We start from the raw sequence: 20,765 nt of genomic DNA, 5'->3' as shown, positions 1-20,765 counted from the left end.
TGTAAACATATCTCGATCTAAGTCCACCACACCCGCAGCGCAATTGTTTGACTCGAAAATCATACCGGGTGCCGGCCAGCCGGCAGGTACATCGTTCGGCAGCGCGGCCCTCCCCAATGCCTCGAATCTGGATGTCCGCTCATCGCATGACCTCCTGGTAGATCAATTGCTTCAGCTGCTCCTTGCTCAAGGTATCCTTGTGCTTGTCAAAGTCAAAAAACTCTTCGGGAATTGGCGGCGCGGTGGGCTCGTCCTCGGGGTCGTGGTACGGCTCGAGATACGGGTGCTTCAGCGCCTCCTCGACTGTGATGCGCTTGACCGGGTTGAAGGCCAGCAGCTTCTCCAGCAAGTCGAGGGCGAGATCCGATGTCTTGGGGAATAGGGTGCGGAAGGGCACCTTCTTCTTGAATGGCAAAGAGCGAATGTATTCACGAGCACGTCGCGACTTGATGCCATAGTAGTCCTCCATGGTCGGCGTGCCAAGCACGTCAAGAATAAGGGTGAGTTGATGGTGGTCTGCACTTTGTTAGCTTCGTTGTCGCTATCCACGCCACACAAGAGACTCACAATCCTTTCCGGGAAACAGAGGCTTGCCGCTTAGCATCTCTGCCAGAATGCACCCCACCGACCAAACGTCAATGGCCTTGGTATACTCCTTGAACGTCAACATGATTTCAGGGGCACGATACCACCGCGTAGCCACGTATTCCGTCATGAAACCAGAGTTATCCTCCTGCGAAGCTGCTGAACGCGCCAGACCGAAATCGCAGACCTTGAGATCGCAGTTGGCGTTCAACAGCAGGTTGGATGGCTTCAAGTCTCGGTGCAGGACGTTGGCTGAGTGCATAGCCTTGAGCGCACGCAACGTCTGATAGATGAAGTATTGGCAGTGGTCGTCGGAAAGGTCCTGGGTGCGGATGACACGGTGCATATCTGTCTCCATGAGCTCCTGGATGAGGTAGACCTCGTTGAATGAGTCGTAGCCGCGAGGTCGCTGGATGTCGAGGATCGAGATAATGTTTTCATGGTTGAAGTAGCGGAGGAGCTTCATCTCGCGCAGAGTTCGCAGGCAGAACATGGAGTGGTCAAAAGGAGTGATCTTCTTGATAGCCACTTTCTGGCCCGAGGGCTTGTGTATCGCAGAACTGCCGGGTTAGCGGTGATCGCCAACATGGAGCACACCAGGCCTTCCTTACCATACGACACCATAAGCACCCTCACCGACAACATCCTGGATATCGTACTGCTCGCTGACGTTGAACGAGATCTTGCGAGACGCAGCCGCGTTGTTGGGCGGGTTGGAGCGGGACATGGTGGTGGCCCTCTGTTTCCCTTCACCTCGACAGGTCCAAAGGCAACGCTGTCTGTATTACTCGAATTAACTTTGTGGTAGGTCGTCGGCTCGCCAAGTCCCTGCGCTGCTCGCCACGATGCTGTCGCAAAGGTTTTCTATGTTCCAAAAATGATTAGCTTGTGCAATCGTGTGGGCCAGCAAACACTGCGTGAACGTGAGCTGTAGAGGCACTGCTTATCGGGCGTGGCAGCCTGTCACTTCTTTCGACAGCTCCTGATAACTGTCGCAGTTGAGGCGCTGATCAACAGAGTATCTCGACACAGCAAGCTGTTGCCGGCAACAGAGTCGCAACGTGCGCCTGTCACGGCTCCCCCTGATCAGAAGTCGAGCGTTCCGTCGTTTAGTTTTAGCCTTAAGCCTCGCTCGGGGACTGAGGGGTAGCTCGCAAGCTACGAGCTCGCCATTCCACACGTGTTCACGAAGCGCTCGCAAAGAAGTTTGCACTTACCTATTGAATCAGAAAAACAGCTTGGTGCGCAGCGGAGATGGAGGAGACAGATGCAAGTCTCGGAAGGGGTCTTCACGGTCAGCGCAACGAAAGGAGCACGAGGAAAGACGCCGCCGTGGTCGCTAAGTCGTTGCTGATATTGCCCCGCTTCGTACAACCGGTCCGGGGCCGCGTTTAGTGGGCGAGACTGGACGTAGGCGTGCGCTGCCGACAGGGGTACTGGGCACGTACCTCTACCTACGGGGCACCTGGGGCCAGGCACCGTGTCAAGTTGGTTTTGCGGTTTGCCAGTTTTGGTTATGTACAATGTGTTAGAGGCCTGAGTGCAGCCGCTTTGGCTGATTGAATCTTCGCTCATTACTACGTACCATGATCAGCGCAGTGAAAGACAGAGAGAAAGGGACCACCAAACTGGATAATATAGACCATGAGGTAGTGCTACGAGCTTGAAATATAATGGCACAACTGGTCGACTGGAGCTACCACTGCCTTTCAACAAGTACATATGGAACAAGGTACCTCAAGGTAGATAAGCTTGACTCTTGGCCGCGATCTTGAGGGCAGTATCAAGTCCCCAACTAAAGTGGTGCTTCACCTAAGTCACGTCTCAGGCTTAGCAAGGATGAAAGTGCCCACATCTGAAACGCCTGCTCCAGGCAGTTCTCCAAAATTACACTCGCCGGTGGTGACGAACAATTGTTTACCCTCCATTCGTCAGTCGGATCTGGCACGCAAACGGCATCGACCGTCTACTTGGTCACGCAGGCTTGTCGCCATCATGTGCTTGTGCTCGGCGGCTACCCGTCGCTCCAATTGGACAGTGATCCAATGCGTCCCGGATGGACGTTGAACTCTCACCGGCGCCTGTCGGGCTCCTTGAGCACAGAGCTGGCGGTCACAAAGTGCCTGACAAGCGAATTGAACTTTTCAAGATCAAGCTTTCTAAATATAGTAATCATCCTGTCAGGCGTCCCCTCCGGCACTCAACCGTTGAACCGCAAGCGCCTTCGAGATAGGTAGCGTAGGTTGGTACATGCGCACGAATTGCTCAACTACTACAAACGCACACCTCAAACGATCATTCCACCCAGCACGCGAATCTTCAGCTATTTGGACACAAAAGCACCTTGCGGCCTTCATGCCAACACATGCCTCCCGCCTCGTAGAGCTGGTAGCCTTGTACGTGTATGAGGCCCCATCGTCTATGCAATGTCCATGCCCACAGTTCAGCGCCCGCTTGCCTACTACATTACACCCATTCGCGTTATGAAATTTACTGCATGACCTATCGTCTCGTCAGCGTCTGTGTCTACTGGCTGGCGTACCAACAATCAACCCACCTTCTCCCGGAGCATGCCCAGCCATTGCGCAGCGCTGACGCCCTGGTCTGCCCGGTCCTCCACCAACAACGTCTGGGCCCACAGCTTGAGACTGGGCTCGCCATCCTCGCGAACAATGTACAGGTGAGGCACCGTGATGCTGCCCACACCGAGTGACTTGTGATCCCGGCTTTTGTGCACGACGGCCCGCACTCTCTCGTTGAAGTCGCTCTCCAATTCCGGGACGCGGCCCTTGCCGACTTGCAGCTGCGTCTTGTCCTCCACGCCGAACACGTCCTGGATGAGCTGAGGAACTGCGTCACGGCCCACCCACAAGAACTGCGTTTGGCCATCATCGATCAGGTATAGACCGTAAGGCACGAACCGTTCAGAGGAGAGGTTCAAGGCAGGCGGTAGGACAATGTGTCCTGTCTCTGGCTCAGGTGTACCTGCATTGTCGGGCATGTCGTGCAACGAGTAGAGGCGAGGGTAGATGTACCGCATCAGTAATGGCGCAGGCAGCGTCGATAGCAAACAGAGAGCAGCGGAACGGATGTCGGTAGGAATCTGCGCAGATTTGCGGAGACCCACGTTCTTCATAAGACCGAGGAACAGGACAGGGAGGGCGCGCAGGTTCGAAGGGAACTGCAAGCCGCCGCCCATGCTGCCGCCCGCAAGTTCCTTCTTGAAGACTTGCAAGAGCTCCGTGACCTTGCTCTGCAGAGCGTCTCTTGCGGCATCGAGACCACTGCTGAGCGCGCGCTCGACAGCCTTGTGACTGAAGTAAGCAGTGATGGCCACCTGGTCGGCTGAGGCGTACACGTCAGACAAGTTAGCGGTCGTAGGCAAGGCCAGCGTCATCACGCGGATGCGACGCTCGCCATTGCACGTTGTGTGTAGTACCGCAGCCTGCAAGCACATAAAGTTCTTGGTCAAGCTCTCATCAATGGCCACTTCGACAACGTAGGATTGGTCGCGAGGGAAAGCTGGGAACGCGCAGAGGTCGGAGCTCCTGTTGAAGAAATTGCCGTAGAACGAGTTCATGCGGAGGCCACTCGTGCCGCGAACCCGAAGCACAGCTTCCAGGCCGATCTCTGAAGACAGGAAGTCGCTGAATTCGGTGGCAAATTTCAACGCATCCTCCGGTCTCGATGCATGCCATCCAGGATAGAACCAGGTTTGGCCACCCGTATATCTCGGCAAGTTGCTGAGCGACGCAACATCCTGGTACTGCGAGGCAAACAGGAACATGTCTATACAAACTTGGTTCTTGGAGCACTCCACAGCGAAGCTCTTGTAGAAGCTGTTGGCGGTCTGCAACAAGGCGCCTTCCTTTGATGTTCCCAGCAGCTTCTTGTCTTCTCTCATATCCAGCTTGCCAACGCCAAGGTTGGGAAGCGACGACGTCAGGACGACGATCTTTCCACCAAGGGCTGAAATGAGTTTGTGGCCAGCCCGAAGGGCCGAGCCCATGCAGCTCATGTTGCTCTGATTGTTCTGGAACATGTCTGGTAGTTTGGTCAGGAAGGTTTCGATGCTCTGGCGGCTCTCGCTAAGGGTCACAAGCAGGTCGTGAGGCACTGGAAGGAATGGCTCGTCCAAGTCGCTGACCACTAGCTGGCTGACCTCGCCATTCTCATCCTCGTCCTTGGGGACTGAGAAATAGTGCAGACTTGAATCCACAGCAAGGAAACCCAGGCGTGTCCGTCGGTCTGCGTTGGGTATCCTGTTCAGACTGTCGAGAATCGTACGGGCAGCGGTGGCCACGAGACCATTGGAGACGGCGGCGTAGCTAACGTCAAAGAGGAAGAGATAGACGAGTGGCTGTGGCGGGCGGACCATGTACTCCTGGGGCGCGACAAACTCGACAACAGAGTGGTTCAATTCGGCACGCTGCCAGCGGTCCACGCTCTGCTGCGAAGCAGCATCCCAGTCAAAAGCCTGTGGGACATCATTGCTCAGATTGCACATGTTACATCTCCAACGGTGTCCGTGATCGAGGAACGTCACGTATGGGTTGATGTACGTCCTGCACCGACGGCAGCGCGAGATGACCTGGTCCTGGATGACTGGAACATTGTCTTCGTCGTCGTGGAGCGAGGCGTAGGGCTGAACAACGAGAGCAAATGGCAGCTTTGACTTTTTGAGCAACGAATGAGTCGTGGGGACGGCGTTGAGAGTCGAACGGATGTATTTCGAGGAGCAGTTCGCATCAGGCGAGGGCGTCACACTGGACTGTGCTTTGTATCAGTTACGTCCCCACATTGTAGTTCGGCATTGCAAGACTCACATTGGGTGGCAATGTGACAGGAGGAGGAGGCAGATCTAGCTCCGAGGCATTGAATGGCTGGTTCAGCAGGTCGGTAGGGTAAAGCTGATTCATCGCGGCGCGAGGCGCCTGGGCCTGGGCTGGCTGACCTGGCTGCGGCTGCGCTCCCAGGTTCATTCCGCCCATACCCTGCGTGATACCTCCCACACCAGCGGTAGCTGGAGCTGCCGGTGCTGGGTAGCCATACTCATGCGTGGGGTACCCAGGTTGCCCCGGCTGTGGTTGTTGAGGATGCTGGACCGGATAACCTGGCTGCTGTGGTTGCTGCGGGTACTGGTAGCCCGGAGCTTGCGCTGGCTGTTGCTCTGGTTGAGGGTAACCTCCATATTGGGGGGCACCGGCTTGGGGCTGCAGACCGTACTGAGCAGGTACAGCACCCGGTGCCTGAGCTCCTACAGAAGCATTGGCACCCGAGCCCACGTCGAAGGCGCCGGCGGCGTAGCCTCGCTTCTTCTTCTTTCCTTGCGCCGCATATTCGGGCTGGGTCGCACCCTGGGGGGGGTTCTGCTGGTCGGCATGCTGCCCGTCGTACTGTTGGCCCGGTTGGCCGTAGCCTTCATTCGGGGGCGCAGACATGCTGAATTACCGGGGGACAGTCGGCCGTCAGGTCGACAGAGGAGTAAGTCGTCGGATTGTGAGGAGATGCGGCGATACAGGGGATCGCACGCGCGCGTTGTCGAGGAGACTTTGGAGGAGAACTTAGTCCCTAGACCAACGGCTGGAGCGAGTCGATGGTCGATAGGCGGCGACTTGCAGAGGAAGGGACTTGCAAGTCGTCTAGAGGTCGACAGATCCTATCTTTGGGGGAGGGACGGTGCAAGGTGAGGTGGGAGGTTGGAGGCCGAAGGTGCTGAGCTCGGCCAGAAGCTTAGTGTGGTGGTGGTGGCCTTTTCGTCACCGCTCTGTGGCCACAAGGAGGGGTGCAGGGGTACCTATGTTCAAGTGGGAGCCACTGCAAATTGGATGTACCTTGCAGCAGAACGGGAGAACTTGACGCTCCATTGTTCTCGCTATCCTCCTAGCATCCGCAGCAATGATTTGATCCTTGACATATTCGATCTTAGCCCCCATCTGTCCCTTTGCTTACCATGACGACCCTCACCTGGAATCATGGCCACGCTGTCGAGTTCTGGTTTTCAGGGTATGCAATTTGGAATGGTGCCTGCTGCATTCCGTCGGAGCGGCTGAACTAGAGCCCGATAGCCACGCCGCCTCTTCTGGGGCGGCGTGGCTGGAGGTCTTGGCGCTTTGCGGGTGCTAAGGTGATAAATAAGTTTATACCTTTCTATACGAGCAAAGTTGACTATAATTGCTCCGAATTTCCAAGAAGTCTCATTTGGATAGGCCGTCGATGCCAGGCAAGGCCATGGGGCAATCCTTACCTTACCTGCTTCATGCAGCTTCGTCGTCGTCACCTGCAAAAGCAAATCGTCGTACTTTGTCATCCATCACGCGCTCTGTCTGCCGCGCAGTGACTTGTGATCTAATATAGCGCCTGATGCGATGCCTCTGCATACTTAATTACTCCGTATCAGCAAGGTGATCATTTGCTATATGTCCAAGCCCCAGATTGGCCAGCTTCTCCGTGCTATGTACTTGAATGCGGCTGGAAGGCCTCCAACCACTAGACCCGCCACTAATAGCGGCTTGAGGTGAACCACCCCGCTAGCCGATACGAAAGACTGGACCCTGAACTACGATCGCGCAAGGGGGTTTGACGAGAACAGCTGCAACAATTCCTCCTCCATCGCAAACCCTTCGCACATTTTCCTCACGCGCATCCATAAGGCCGTTCCTTTTCTTTGCTCTCCTTGGGCTCACAATATCTCGATCCGCACAGTTCACTTGAGCGAAACGAAGCTTATCAATTCGTCTTCTCCCTTATTCATACCCCTCCTGCTTTTATTCGGCACCATGGCATGGGGATCGTCGCGAGAGCCCTCGACTTTGAGGTACGTATGGACAATTACAGAAAACCCTGCCTGAGCCCTCATTTGTGATTGCGTAGTACGTGCAGACGCTGACATCCCCACCAGCAAGGTCTTCCCTCTCCTCGTCGTCGTTCTCTTCCTCGCCATCGTCGGCTACGTGGGCTACCAGATCTACCTTTCTGCACAGCAGATAGGCAACACGGCGTCCGAGCGCATGAACAAGAAGAATGTTGTGTGGACCAAGGATGGATTGAAGGTGGGCGTCAAGTCCATCCAGAACGAGAAATACGTGGACAAGACACAGGGCTGGGTCGTCAAGGCGTGGAACCTGGGCAAGGACGGAGCGCGAGCATCGGGGGGCGATAAGAAAGACTGAGAAAAGGAAGACGGACTTGAGGAGCGGATTTTCAATGAGTCTCTATGGGTATGTAAACACGTCTGCACATGATGCGTGCGGAAAAACCTCGATCATGGCACTGGCATGTCATGGCTGATCAGTATTTTTGATTGCGAGTGGTATCAATCTTGAGCAGCAAATATTAGGCAATATGGATTGTCCTGCACTTTGGCACAGCTATTGATACGTGATCCTCAGCCGCAGGTTCTTACATCTTGCTCAAGAACGCCAGCGACTTTGTCGAGAGAGTACGATATTTTCTTTTCTTCTTGAATACGTACAACGCACGGGGAGACGGGACATAGCTATGTTCTCCTAAGACTGTGCCGCGGCGTTCCCCATTTGCGCACTTTGCCATTTCGATCTCGGTGGCCACTGATCTCCCAGCGGGTTTAGCAATTGCTGTCCCGGCGGCTGCATCGCTGCCTTCTGCTTTGCCTGATACTCCGCTGCCGATGTATTCTTGCTCGAAAGGAGCTTCTCAAAGTCCGGTCCGGTGGGGAGGTGCTTGGCCATGAGACCATCGCGGCGTATGAGCATAGATGGGATGCGCAGGTTAAGCTAGTTGTGGTCAGTGACAGCTTGCAAAGGATTGCGATGGGATGTGTTGTTCACTCACTTGTGTCAGCATGTGCGCGTATCTCACGCCAAGTTGGTTTCCGATTAATTCCAAACGCCCCCTCACCCAGGCTCGCTGGGAATCGGTCGCGTAGTCTTGCCCCAGCACGCAGGTCAGGGGCCATGTCAAGAAGTATCCAGGAAGACCCTTCTCGGCATCCTCGTGGCCACATATGAAAGATGACAAATTGGCCCTCTCGAGAAGGTGTTTGCGGTTGGCGAACCAGCCTAGCTGGAATGGCACGGAGGCCAGGATATCCGTAATGCACTCGACGCATGTCCGCGCTGCTGTGGCGTATTCCGGTGTCGTCCTGTAGTCCAAAGGGGCGCAGACCCAAGCAGCCCCACGGACGATCAGAGAAGCGAGGATGATCCTTGATGTCCGCATCAGATTCCACACGCTAGGCAGCCAAAGATCTTGGTAGGCATCGACCCTGCCGGGGAAGACCTCTGCCTTGGAGTAGTCCCCGTTCGGCACATTGTCCTCCCAGGCCACCGTCGTGAACTCGAAGCACTCTGGGAGATCTTTCGACCAAGCAACACATTCCTGGTCCATAAGCTGACATTTGCGCATAAGATCCAGGATGAGTTCAATGTTCTCAGCAGTCCGCGTGAGCGTCCCAAGCAGACGATTGACCTCTGCGCGTAGTTCGCCGACAAGGATAGCGATACGTTGGCATGACGCAGCCGACTCGTCTTTGACGGCGTCGTTGATCCACCAGTCAACGCCCATGATGGGGGACTTGCCGCTGCTCAAAGTGTGGATGATCATCTGGGTTCGGACGGCAATGAAAAGATGGAGTCCCGCTTTGGTGCGTAGTTGTTTCTTGCCTCTTGCGCGGACGAGTTGAATGGCGCCTTCAATGTGTGACCCCCAGGCGAGCATGCCGAGCTGCTTCGCGGAAATGTTCTCGAACAATCCTAATAACAGGATAGCCGCCAGTGTGGAATCCTGCTTGGCGAGCTCTGGATCTCGGAGTGCTTTGTACGTCGAGGAAAGAGCCTTTGTGTACCTCGACAGTGCAATCTCCCCAAAATCATGGCCGACGCCGACCCTGTTTCCCAGACTCGCAAATGCACAAGCGTCGAAAGCGTTCTTGAAGTGCTCAGCGGGACGTTCCGTCTTCATCAAGGGGAGGAGGTACTCCATGAAGCCTCGTGTTGAGCCCTGGCGGGGGATGAGAACATAGTTGGAGACGAAGTGACAAGATGCCTGCTGGTCCAAAGGAAGCTGTAGAGCGGAGGCGACATAACTACTTTGTGCAGGAGACGGCGACTTTTGCAGCTGTTTCCCCGATGGACTACCGTCGGGAGATAGCACTGTCATGGTCGCGTCAGGGTTGATCTTCTGCGCGGTGGCCTTCTTGTTGGCCTTCCTGGCCCGACGCTCCGTCGCCTGCGTCTCATTGCGAAATACCAGGTCAAACTCGTCCTTGTAGCCCGGACAGACTCTTCGAGACTTGGCGCACTGGTTGCATGTTGGCTTGGTCTCGTCGCACTTTGCGTCGTGTCAGTTGAGCCTGCATGTCGCCATCTGGCGGCAGGCGGCGGTGAGGTTGAAGACGGGCATGAGCGATAACGAACCTTGATTCGACGGGTTCTGCACATCTGGCAGCCGCGCGACGGTTTTCCGCAGTAGACCATGACGATCAAGTACAGTACTCAAGTCGAGGTTCTTTCACCGTACCATGGATCGAGTTCAGGCAATGGATAGACAGGACGAAATGTGGTACGGAATTGAGACGGTCAACAAGTTGAGCATTGAACATGAAAGCAAATGGGAGACGCGGTGGGTGGTTGATGTTTTCTACGCAGGGGTTTCAGGTCACCAGGACCCAGATGCCAGGCAGGTAGCTGAGGCAAGCAGGGGATGCTGGCGGCGACTCGACGAGCAGGGGCGGCTTCGGTTCCCCGCAGAGATCTCCAAGCTCCAGTCTTGATTGTTACTGACTGAGTACGTATAAAGTGAAGTTCAGCCGGCGATTAGAGGTCTTCGAGCGCGCAGGACAACATGAGGATTGCACGACGCGGAGACGGTCAGCATACAATCACTGCAAACGAAGTTCCGTGGCCCCGACACTCTTTGCTTTGCTTACCCCTAGAAGGGTGTCGAGCTTGTTTCGTGGGAGAGCGAGAGAGTTTGCTCGTTCACAGACCGAGTAGACAGGGATCGACGCAGCACGATCAATCAATGCATTGCGCACCAGAGTCCAAACACTGGCAATTGGGTGGACCATCCTTGAGCAACGTCTCTTAGCTGCGGGCTGCCTTCTCAAATCTCCAGTCCTTGACTGACAGGCAACCCCACCCCCGCAGAGACTTCGAGTGGCAAGAAGCATTACCTACAGCTACTAGACTAAGGTAGTCTGGGAGGAAAGACAGGCTTGTGCAGCATTGGGCATACTGCCCAGGCCCCAAAGTTAATGATCGAGGCAGGCCTCATCTTTGCCTCCAAGCTCTCATCTCTAACCAGCATGAACCGCAGGGTAGGCTTGGCTGTACTACTTGCACTGCCGGAATGATCAGTCACATCCAACTTGTTGCTGTACCTATAATTCCAGTGTTAATAAGTCTCCTTGAGTATGGCTTTCCCTTCACATATATACGTAGTCAGCTTGCGTGCCTAAACACACACACCAGCTTTGTAAGTTATTACAAGTAGAGGGATGCGCCGACCTACGCTTTTTCCTGGCTCTCAAGACACACCGTCCTCTGCCAAGCATGCTGTGCCGAGGCATAGCCCATAGACTGCCGTCACACCCACTACGGACCAACCAGACAGAGGCTATTTCTCTGTGACAGTCAGTCTCACTATTGGTTATAGCTACATCACGAAGCCGAGGCTATAAAGTGCCCGCAAGAAATTCCCATCTCGGAAATCAAGTCTGCCTCGCGCTTGGGTCCAGTCATCGACAGCAAGCCGTCTCAACTATGACACCAACAAGAGACTCAGCAGGTCCAATGGTACCGTAACACGCGAAATCCATTCTAGCCTGTGGAGATATGCAATATGCTGTTTGTCTATACATTTGTTTGTACTGCCACGTTCCATGCATGCCCATGCCGCACCCCCCGAACCGCGGAAATGCTGCTACAGCAGTGAAGCAATCCCCTTTTAATACCGCCATTTGCCTCCCTTGCGCGTACCAGCGCCTTCATCTTATTCGCGAGTGAACTTTGGCTGGGAATATGCAGCGACTTGCCAGCGTCAGAACACCCTCAGCGAGAGCAATGCCCAGTTGCTACCACCGTGGAAATTCATTGTAGCAGCTCCCAGTTGATGACCCTCTTCCCAAAACGCGTGTGCGGCGGAGACTGTGTCGTATCTCGCCTACGCAAAGTAATACTGTCCCCGATGATGACCTCTCGATACTTCTCGGCTCCCCTCTTCTCAGCTTCATGCCTCTCGCGATCAGATGGACCTTCACTGGTGCTCTATCCATCGAAGAGGCCCGACACTCCCTCTAAAGGGTCAGGAGTTCCCCCTCGCGGCTGGCTGTCCAGGGGATTGCCACCCTGCGCTGGCGCTGCGGCCTCCATGAAAGCCTGCGCCATCTTTGTACGCGTGGGCTTCCTGCCTCGGTTCGAGTTGCCAAACCCTGTACTCTTAACCATCTTGCCCATCTCCGCCACGCTCACGCCCTTGAGATCTTTAAGCATGTCGAGCACGATGCATCTTTGCTGTCGCGTATGCGAACTAGGCTTGGCGGTGTAAGCGCCGAGTCGCTCCAGATCGCTTTCCTTGACGTTGGGCAGCGAGAGAATGACGTTCCGTGGTGTGGTCGTCAACGGCCCGTAGTGTACCACAATCGAAGCAATCAGCGAGGCCAGGTCCTTCTGCAGGTCCACAAAGTAGGGTTCGTGAAAGGACGTGATGCAAGCCTGCAGCACTTCTGTCGATATGTACTCCCGAATCACCGACGCAATCTCGGGAGACACAGGCGAGTTGTCCACATCCGGTAGCGTGGCCTTCTTCGATCCAGGAGGATCTGAGCTGAACTCGGGGACCAGCGACACGAAAAGCCGGAGGATCATGCTGCAGCAACGAGTATCCTTCATCCGAATCCCATGAGCGCAGAACACCAATAGAGGTTCTACAATTTGCTGGTTCATCAAGCAAAATTTACGAAGCGTGGGGTACTTCACAGTGGCCTCCCCCTCGCTGGCAGGCTTCAAGGTGCGCGGGTCTGATGACAAGATCGTCAGTCTTTGCACTGCTACACGAGACCGGTACTGTGGCAACTTACTGAGCTTGGACGGATCCAGGAAGTCGGCCACCATGAGCGTAGCCGTGTAGGTGACCTGGCGCAGGATGCTTTCCGACTTCATCTCCTCCTTGAGCGCACTATCGCCATCGGCAGATATGATTCTCTGTTCTTCCATGCGAGCCCATTCTCCGGTGATCTTCGTGTCGGTTTGTCTGAAACAAGCCTCAAGCAAGTGAGGGAAAAAGGTCTGTCGGCAATCGACCGGGCAATCGTCTACCAGGTACCGGACCAGGTTGAGCAGATGGCTTTGCTGGTGAGTAGATAGCCATGTTGAATCAGCAAAAAATGATTGTGCAAGGGGTTCCGCGAGCTGGGAGTCACTGTAAAATAAGGACTCCAACCGGCTCATGCAGTAGATGATGGAGTAGGCAGTTTCACGCACGAATCGAACAGAACCCCGTACTGTCGATGCGAAACCTTCCACTGTTCCCTTCTTATCTTGCACACGAGCATAAAAGTCGTCTTTGCTGCCCTCGGAAATGCCCGACTGCCAAAAGCGATCGCTTAGTACCCGCTCCACCATAGAGCGCATGTCCGGAGGCACACCCATCCAGTTTTGCGGATTATGTGACGCGTGTGCGTAGCTCAGGAACCTAAGGACATCCGCCAGTATTGTTGTGAAGCCGTCTTGCCAGAGAGCATGTGACGCTTGAAACGCAGGCGATGAGCGACTCAGGCGCTCCACTGAGAAGGCCAAGAAGCTCTTGGTGGCGCGCAGAGGCAATGTCTTCAGAGTATCAGCACCCGCTTCGTGATATGTCGCCTCGGCATGAAACTTACCTTTAACCTCTCCTCAAGCTCCGCCTGAATAGCGAGACCTTCTGAGTCCAAGGGGCAAGAACCCCAGTCTTGGATTGCATGTGCACGGTGCTTGGCCAGATAGGCCTGCGCTTTGTCCAGCCCGAGTAGCTCACAGAAGCCCGGGTACGAGCCTAGCGAAGACTGGATACGAGTATCTTGCCACTGTGACTTGACAGGATCGATGAATTCGCGGAGCCGGGGGATCTTGGCGTCCACGTTGATCTTGTCCGTCCTATGACTGCAATGGTCAGTTTGTGATGGTGAAAATATCTGAGAAACGTACACAATGATGAATAAAAAGCTTTTGTAGGCAATGGTACGTTTCTCGTCGAGTATACCGGACGCCAGCATTTCATTCACGCGATGTGAAATCTGGTCGTAGACATCCTGAAATTTCGTCAGCCGCTAGTATCATTGCTGGCAGTACCATAGAACTCACGATCAAATGGTCTGGCATTTCCGACGCCAAGCGTTGCAGTTCAACCATACTCTCGCCCTGCAGATCTTTGACAGCCTCATTGAATGTTTTGTACTCGGGCTCAGGGTTAGGCCAAGTCATCAGAATATGCTCAAGTACTTTCAGCATGAACTCAGTCTTGTTGCTTAGAGCGGTTGTGGAAAAGTACACCAGCAACTGGAGGCATCTTTTGCGGATGACGGGATCCTGCCCATTACGTTAGGCGTTTGCTCAATACAGAATCAAGATTGAGACTCACGTCAAATTGTATTTCGATTAGCTTGTTGCACCAGGCCTCCAGATTCGCCTCGATGGAGACGACGGCCTGTTCGTGTTCGTGATCAGCGCCAGTCATACCCTCTCCTTACTTCCTCGCTGACGTACCTCACGATCGCTGTTCGCTGTCTTCCAGGATTTGAATCCCTTCAACATGGCTTCGATGACAGTGAATTGACAATCAACGCGCAGAGCTGGTTGCGAGTGCTTGTCGTAATTTTGTTCTATAATCGATTAGCTCGCCACACAGGAGCGAGGCCACTCGGGTTCGTGCTCAACATACTATTGAGACCCTCGCCCGGAGGATAAAGATTGTGGAGGACTTGATCTGTAGTGCTCAAGATGTGTGTCACCGCATCTGCCAACCTGAGTCTCACAATGGCTTCAACGAGTTGACAGGTGAAGCGCCGGTAGTTGCCGAGGAATGCATGTCGCTCAGGCATAGTGTCGGTGTCTTCCATGAGAAAGAGCAAAGGTGGTTCCTCAGAGTCTTCTGGCAAGTGTTCGTAGCGCACCAAGCGCGTCGTAGCAATCTCTAACAAAGGACCGATCATATTCGTAAAGCGATCGCTGCTTACCGACTTGCAGTTGAGGAGCTTGCCCCAAGTCACGACCGCAGGTATCGACACCATCAAGCTCTGATGCTGAGCAACCTGGATCAGGAGATGCAGAAAAGGGTCGACATCTGTGCCCTCAGGCACCTCATCGAATTTGCGCGCAAGATACTCTCCAATGGAAGCAAGAAGCTTGTTTATGATTAGAGCGCATTCTACAAATTCTCCAGTGGTAATACTGATGGCTTACCTCTGATAACTTCTTGAGGACAAGATACTTGTCATCATCAATATCGTTAGGGTCGATCTGCGAATACTCAAAGAGATTTTTGAAAAGTTGCACGGGCCACGGCCTGTACATTGGCAAGACCAGGTCATGGAACTCTGTGTCGTTGAAGTTGATGCGGCCATACATGCCATGAAGAGCTTCAAGGGCCCCCTAAGCATGCGAATTAGTTTTGCGTGTGCCATACCTGCGGAAGCATTGAATCAAACCTTTTGCACATCGGCGCTCTGCACCGCCAGGCCTCCGCATAGCACTTCAACGGCATCAGCAGCGATGATGGCTTTCGGAATGGCCCAAGGCAATTGCGTCTGCATCGTGGCGAGACACTTCACGGCACATGACTCGGTCTGGCTGTCGCGAAGTCCAGAGGATATACAAAGTTTCAGGAACTCGGCGATCCGGGTCAGCCAGCCTTCATGCCCATGGCGGACCTCAGGGCCGGCCTGCCTGTTGGGGAACACCTCGACCAGGACAGAGGTTGGCGTAAAGATTTCGACGCAAGCCTTGCTAAGAATTCCTTCGCGAAAGCTAACCACAGGATCATCACCAGTAAAAACCTCATCCGAAAGCGTCTCCAAAACGGACAGGACGAACTCCTTGTGTGCTGGCGAGTCTGGCACATTCCATAGCTCGACGAGTCGCGTGTCCATGTCCATCCATTCTGCACCCCATGATCTCTTGGCCACCTCGATCCAAAGTTGGGCAGTCTTGTTTCTCAGGAATGACGGATCGTCTTGCGCGATGGTCTGGCTCAGCTCCAGGACCCAGTGAAGCAATGCCTCTTTCTGTTCCTCCCCATACTCTGACCATTGGTAGCGGATGGAGTATTCCAGCAACGAAAGGCCATAATGCCGCACAATATGCGGCTGAGACCTGTCACTCCCTAAATTATGTCCAAAGAGCGGGCCTCGTGATGTACCCTTGAGTTTCTCCAGAAAATCTTGCGCTTCCCGCCGTGCATCGTTCGTTGACTGCGGGCTATGCACGATCTCGAGAGCTTGGCGGATTTGCGAGAAAACTACCGTGCTGCTAGGCTCATAGCCCTGCTGGCCGTTGGGCTCCATGCTGATGCGGAACAGACTTGAGGTGGTACGACACGCAGGCCGCCCGAGGAGGCAGCGATGAAGGCGTAAGTGTCTATTCAGGCGCAACTTGGCTCGAGGGAGGTCGCGCGTTGTTTAAAAACCATTAGTTGGTGCGTAGGTTCTCAGTTCATGTGGAAAGCTCGGCGTTGATCGGTTCGGTGGGAGCAGCTCACTTCTCGACAGTGGCTTCACGCGAGGCTGACGTTCGTAGGCGTTGGAACTCTCGTATCGCACACGTGGGGACGAACAGGTACCGGTCTGTTGGGGCGGCAGTGAGCAAAAGCTGGCCAGTACAGATGTAAGGTCGAAAATGCGTAGTGGATAGGCAAACCGAACAAAGACTGGAGGAACGAAAGCAAACAAAGAGAATGTCAACCGTGCTGCACGTATTAGAGCTGCTTGAGCAAATTCACGGATGATGAGCGCACTTTGCATGCTGCTTCGACATCGAATGCATAGTGGCCAGCCAGCAGGCGCCGCCTGCAGATGTGGAGGCAGGCCGCCAGCTACAGCCACATTTCCAGTGCACATCAGCCACACAGGCTGCAAGGCTGAGAGCACGCCAGGTACCTGGTAGGTACCTTAAGGTAGACATCATGCAGGCGTGGATGAACTTAGGACAACCACCAATCAGTGTTCTATCAACATTCAAGCTTGAGCTCTACATCCCAAAGACATATCATCTTATCGTAGAAGCTGGTTGATACGCACTGCAAGGACTTCTCACCCTCACTTCCCAGCACAAATGCGCACCCGTAATTCATGCTCTGGTGTTCCTCGAATTTTGCTGCAATGTCACATTGCCAGATGCCTTGCTTGTCTCTTGCGAATTGTACCAGGCGGGCCCCTGCGTACATGCACGATGCCAGGACACAAAAAATCGGACACTCTGCGGAAGCGTTCGCGTGTACAAGATCCAGTCTCCAGACGCCGCCCTCCAGATTCTCTTCAGCCAGTAACTCTGCTCGTTTCGTAAAGGCCGCCGGGTCGGGATCGCGCACGGCGAACAGCCTAATGTTATCGTCGTAGCTTCCGGTGATCACGAGGCGGCTGCCCTCTGCATCGAAAGCATCTAATGGAAATATCGCGGTCACTCCGGCGTTATGCTGGTTTTTGAGTATGGATGGCTGAGCTGCCACCTCCACGTCCTCGGTGGCCCGCGGGTACAAGCCGTAGGCTGAAGTAGTATACCGCAGTATTGAATCGTCGCCACCGCAGTAGACAGTGGTATGACCGGAAGACGCGAGTTCCCTGCCTGAAGGAGCAAATGCAATACACCACGCTTCCAAGGTGTTCGCAATATCGAGATCGGTCCAATCACATATCCGCCATTGCTCGTCCAGCTGTAGCAGCCTTGCTGAGCCCGCCGAAGTCGTCACACCCATTGTATTCGGAAGGGCGGGATGCCATTGGCATTGAAGGAAGAGCACAGCTTCGTCCAAATCATCGCATCGAGATGTAGCAAGATGTTGCAACGGCGCATTTGGATCAGCTACAGGATCGAATCGGAATATTGCCAGCGTTCCGGTACTTGAGATTACCGCCATGATGTCCTTTTGCCCCGGGATATGGCTAAATCGCAGGTCGAGCAGGGCTGAAGGTGTCGATGATGTTTGCACATGTCGTCTATTCATGATTAGTCTTGATTGGCATGGGGCGCGGGATCGCAACCCACAGCACATTGTCCTTCATCTCATGTACGACCAGACTGCCGTTCCGGCTTTGCGCCTTGGTTCCCGTCGTTTGAGGCTCCGTGGCCTCGTCTGCGGTAGGTGCACTACTTGCAGTGTTGTTCTCATCTCGCTGCAAATTGTAGGTCCCAGTCACCAGGTATGTCGGGTGAGTAGGAGAGAATTGTATGCAACTGGGTGGTAAATGCAGATTGAGTGAAAACTTGGATGAGATGGATTTGGCCATTCTCAATAGAATTAGTCGCAAGCCGTGTTAAACCGGGCAATGTAATCACTAGTCACCGCTGAATGAAAGAGATCAAGAGGCGACTGTTGGGCTACTTTGAAGAATTGAGAAAACTAAAATCATTGATCCTTGATCATTCAGACGAAAACAATGCAGCGAAGTGGGTGGTATTCGCATGCTCTAGGGTCACCCACGACTACTAATAACCGCCCAGATCCCCCATGTTAAGGTACCTTGAGGTATGTACTAAGCCACGGGCGTTTTCCTAACTTCTACGTGTGAATAATTTATGCCATCGCTAGCCTTCAACCAAAGTCCAAGCGCGCGCCGACGAGATTCTGGCGGACGTGCCAGTATCGATAACTCCAAGCATCCAGAAGACCGCCAAATTGGAGCCCCATCAGTCCCGAGTCTCCTCGAAGCACTTTGACCTCCTACTATCCGGATGGACTCTGATGTAGACTCGGACTTTTATGGTATGTAACCAGTGAACTGCGATTCAGACTCGAATTGACGCGCCCAGGAGACGGGGATCATGCATCTCAACTTCAAGAACGCATCGACAGCTTCGATGTTGAGAACTACTTCCAAGCTAGAGCGTCTCATCCAGGTCGCCCTCTTCCCCGCGCAACTCTCACAAAGAATTTGACGCAGCTCCACAACCCGTATGCCGGTATAGACTACGCTTGGCAGCTGACCGAGACGGTTGAGTCTTTTCTGCAACGTCTGCCCCCGGAAACAACGCCTCAGAACCACAAAACGCCGTGGATATTCATCTGCAACCCCTTCATACCACGGGCGGCCAAGGTTGACAGCAGCAACACGCGGCGCAAAGATGATGCCGAAGCCCCTGAAGAGGATGGGAGTAACGTGCAGATGCTGCTGATAGGTGCTGAGGAACGTTTGCACCTGTTGAGGTCGTTCATCGAGAAGACGGAGGAAGCGAAGAAGACGAAGGCAGCAAAAGAAAAAGCATTTGCAAAAGAGAAGTCTCGGGCAACTTCAGACATACTTAACCTCGCAGCAATGCAGAAAGTTCGCGCGGGCAAGGTTCGTGAGCCATCTCGTCTTGTTGAGGCCTTTCGCGACGTGGTGCTGATATGCCAAAGTGGATGCTTTTCTGTTCGCCTCGAGAAGTCAATGAAGTCTGGGAGATTGTGGCAAAGTCGACCGCGGACAATGAGCTCGGAATAGCCGCCAAAGTGGCACCGAGAAGCGAGACAGAGGATCCCCGTAAAGACCGCCTCCTATGCGTGTACACGGCAGACTTCAGCAACAAGGCAGACGTGCGACGTGTGCTCCAGAAGCTTCGCGAGCTGAAGCTCGTCGAGGCTCGGGGACGTCCAATTTACTACAAGCCCGGTGAGCAAAGGCAGTGCCGAAATTGGGAGACGATCATTGACCTGACCTGTACAGATGCCTACACTTACATTGGTATCTCGTCAGGAAACCCATGGGGCATTCGCGCGTCCATCTACAGCTCGCTGGATAGTTTCTCTTAGGACCGATAGTTATCTTTTAGCGGGACATGGCCCAGAATTCAACATTGCTCGCTTCTATGTAGAACCCGTCTATTCCAAAAACAGGCACAAAATCGCTTCTTAAATCATGTCAGATATCAACCACGAGCCACAGCATAAGCACCTGCAGCCCTCGAAACCTCCCGATTATGGTGTGCCACAAAGTGATCACAGAATCTCCCCGTCATTAGGGTCCGGACAATTGTCCGGGTCCACCGATCTCAAGAGTAGCACTAGTCGATAGGCACTACTGCCGTTGAGGTAATACCGATGCAACTTCTTGGACCGCAGAAACCCTAGACGCTCGTAAAGACGCATGGCTGGTGTGTTTGTCTCTTCTGTCTCGAGGACGATTTCGTCTGCTTTTCTGTCCGCCATGGCTTGGATGGCGCGTTTCACCAATGCAGTGGCCACTCCATGCCCTCGATATGGCGATGCAACAGCAAGCATAGCAATGTAGCCTCTTCGCGTCGGCGTTGAATGCACAGCATGTATTTCCAACTTGCAAATGATAACGCCGATCAGGGAGTGGTCCACCGGGTCGAGAGCCTGGAAAAGTCGTGTCAGTTGAATGGTGGCTGACTGTAGTGAGTTGGGTGCAAACCAAGAAGCAGAGATGTGCCCATTGACAGAGGAAGTACCGGTAAACATATATGCTATATGGTTCACTGAGGTCCTTCGAGATGAGCGCCCTGATGGCGGGGAGGTATTTAGCCTCCAGGCTGTGCTGATACTGTATGTATTCCAGGCTTCCTCGCAACTCCTTCACTCTCTCTGGCTCGACCAATGTCCCCATGAATGTGGCCATTTTGGTCGCTAAATTGAGTGAGAGCTATAAAATCCGGAGGCGAGGGGGAGCTCAGTGTTTTGATTTCATGGAGCAATCGACGCTCGACGCTCGACGCTCGACGCTCGACGTGATGCGTATGCGCGCTATGAGCTGACCTCCGGATGAGTCATGGGGGAGGGCCAATAAGGCTGCCAGAGGATGATATGTCACGCCGCGTGGGTGTTGGGACTTGTCGTTGCCTTTTCAGAGGATTGGAGGCGCAGGGTACGGAGTATACGAGTAGCGATGGCGCCTCGAGGTCTAGGCGCAAGAAGTCGGAAGGCGGGCTAATTACGGCGAAGATGTCGTGAGGGACCGGCCGGGGTTGAAGACAGCCCGGACTTGGCGCTTGAGGCTTGGGCAGAGCCAGCTTACT

At 54.1% G+C, this 20,765-nt stretch overlaps 7 protein-coding genes across 7 annotated transcripts; 2 read left to right on the top strand and 5 right to left on the bottom strand.

The window, feature by feature from the left end:
* Positions 1-139: 139 nt before the first annotated feature.
* J7T54_007700 (Mitogen-activated protein kinase-like protein) lies at positions 140-1,312 on the bottom strand (the record flags this gene model as incomplete). Its single annotated transcript, XM_051508372.1, has 3 exons — positions 140-516; positions 568-1,145; positions 1,197-1,312. 3 exons carry the CDS (start codon positions 1,310-1,312, stop codon positions 140-142), a joined length of 1,071 nt encoding a protein of 356 aa, XP_051360513.1.
* A 1,821-nt stretch (positions 1,313-3,133) lies between these two features.
* Positions 3,134-6,026, bottom strand: J7T54_007699 (Protein transport protein-like protein; the record flags this gene model as incomplete). Its single annotated transcript, XM_051508371.1, has 2 exons — positions 3,134-5,356; positions 5,412-6,026. 2 exons carry the CDS (start codon positions 6,024-6,026, stop codon positions 3,134-3,136), a joined length of 2,838 nt encoding a protein of 945 aa, XP_051360512.1.
* A 1,338-nt stretch (positions 6,027-7,364) lies between these two features.
* J7T54_007698 (uncharacterized protein) lies at positions 7,365-7,757 on the top strand (the record flags this gene model as incomplete). Its single annotated transcript, XM_051508370.1, has 2 exons — positions 7,365-7,402; positions 7,487-7,757. The coding sequence occupies 2 exons, from the start codon at positions 7,365-7,367 to the stop codon at positions 7,755-7,757; spliced, it is 309 nt and encodes a 102-aa protein (XP_051360511.1).
* Positions 7,758-8,093: 336 nt separating this feature from the next.
* J7T54_007697 (Transcriptional regulatory protein-like protein) lies at positions 8,094-10,004 on the bottom strand (the record flags this gene model as incomplete). Its single annotated transcript, XM_051508369.1, has 3 exons — positions 8,094-8,339; positions 8,398-9,894; positions 9,981-10,004. The coding sequence occupies 3 exons, from the start codon at positions 10,002-10,004 to the stop codon at positions 8,094-8,096; spliced, it is 1,767 nt and encodes a 588-aa protein (XP_051360510.1).
* Positions 10,005-11,831: 1,827 nt separating this feature from the next.
* On the bottom strand, positions 11,832-16,102 carry J7T54_007696 (Karyopherin; the record flags this gene model as incomplete). The annotated part of the gene is made up of 11 exons (XM_051508368.1): positions 11,832-12,583; positions 12,644-12,800; positions 13,068-13,391; positions 13,445-13,697; positions 13,749-13,852; positions 13,905-14,129; positions 14,182-14,247; positions 14,307-14,422; positions 14,482-14,944; positions 15,003-15,191; positions 15,248-16,102. The coding sequence occupies 11 exons, from the start codon at positions 16,100-16,102 to the stop codon at positions 11,832-11,834; spliced, it is 3,504 nt and encodes a 1,167-aa protein (XP_051360509.1).
* A 662-nt stretch (positions 16,103-16,764) lies between these two features.
* Positions 16,765-17,508, bottom strand: J7T54_007695 (Diphthamide biosynthesis protein-like protein; the record flags this gene model as incomplete). Its single annotated transcript, XM_051508365.1, has 1 exon — positions 16,765-17,508. The coding sequence occupies one exon, from the start codon at positions 17,506-17,508 to the stop codon at positions 16,765-16,767; it is 744 nt and encodes a 247-aa protein (XP_051360508.1).
* A 977-nt stretch (positions 17,509-18,485) lies between these two features.
* J7T54_007694 (DUF1917-domain-containing protein) lies at positions 18,486-19,542 on the top strand (the record flags this gene model as incomplete). Its single annotated transcript, XM_051508364.1, has 4 exons — positions 18,486-18,516; positions 18,594-19,090; positions 19,150-19,402; positions 19,457-19,542. The coding sequence occupies 4 exons, from the start codon at positions 18,486-18,488 to the stop codon at positions 19,540-19,542; spliced, it is 867 nt and encodes a 288-aa protein (XP_051360507.1).
* Between the last annotated feature and the right edge of the window lie 1,223 nt (positions 19,543-20,765).

This window comes from Emericellopsis cladophorae (assembly GCF_022114955.1).
Source record: "Emericellopsis cladophorae strain MUM 19.33 chromosome Unknown NODE_43_length_196915_cov_126_952037, whole genome shotgun sequence".
NCBI classification, from domain to species: Eukaryota; Fungi; Ascomycota; class Sordariomycetes; order Hypocreales; family Bionectriaceae; genus Emericellopsis; species Emericellopsis cladophorae.
This window is presented reverse-complemented; position numbering and strand designations above follow the sequence as displayed.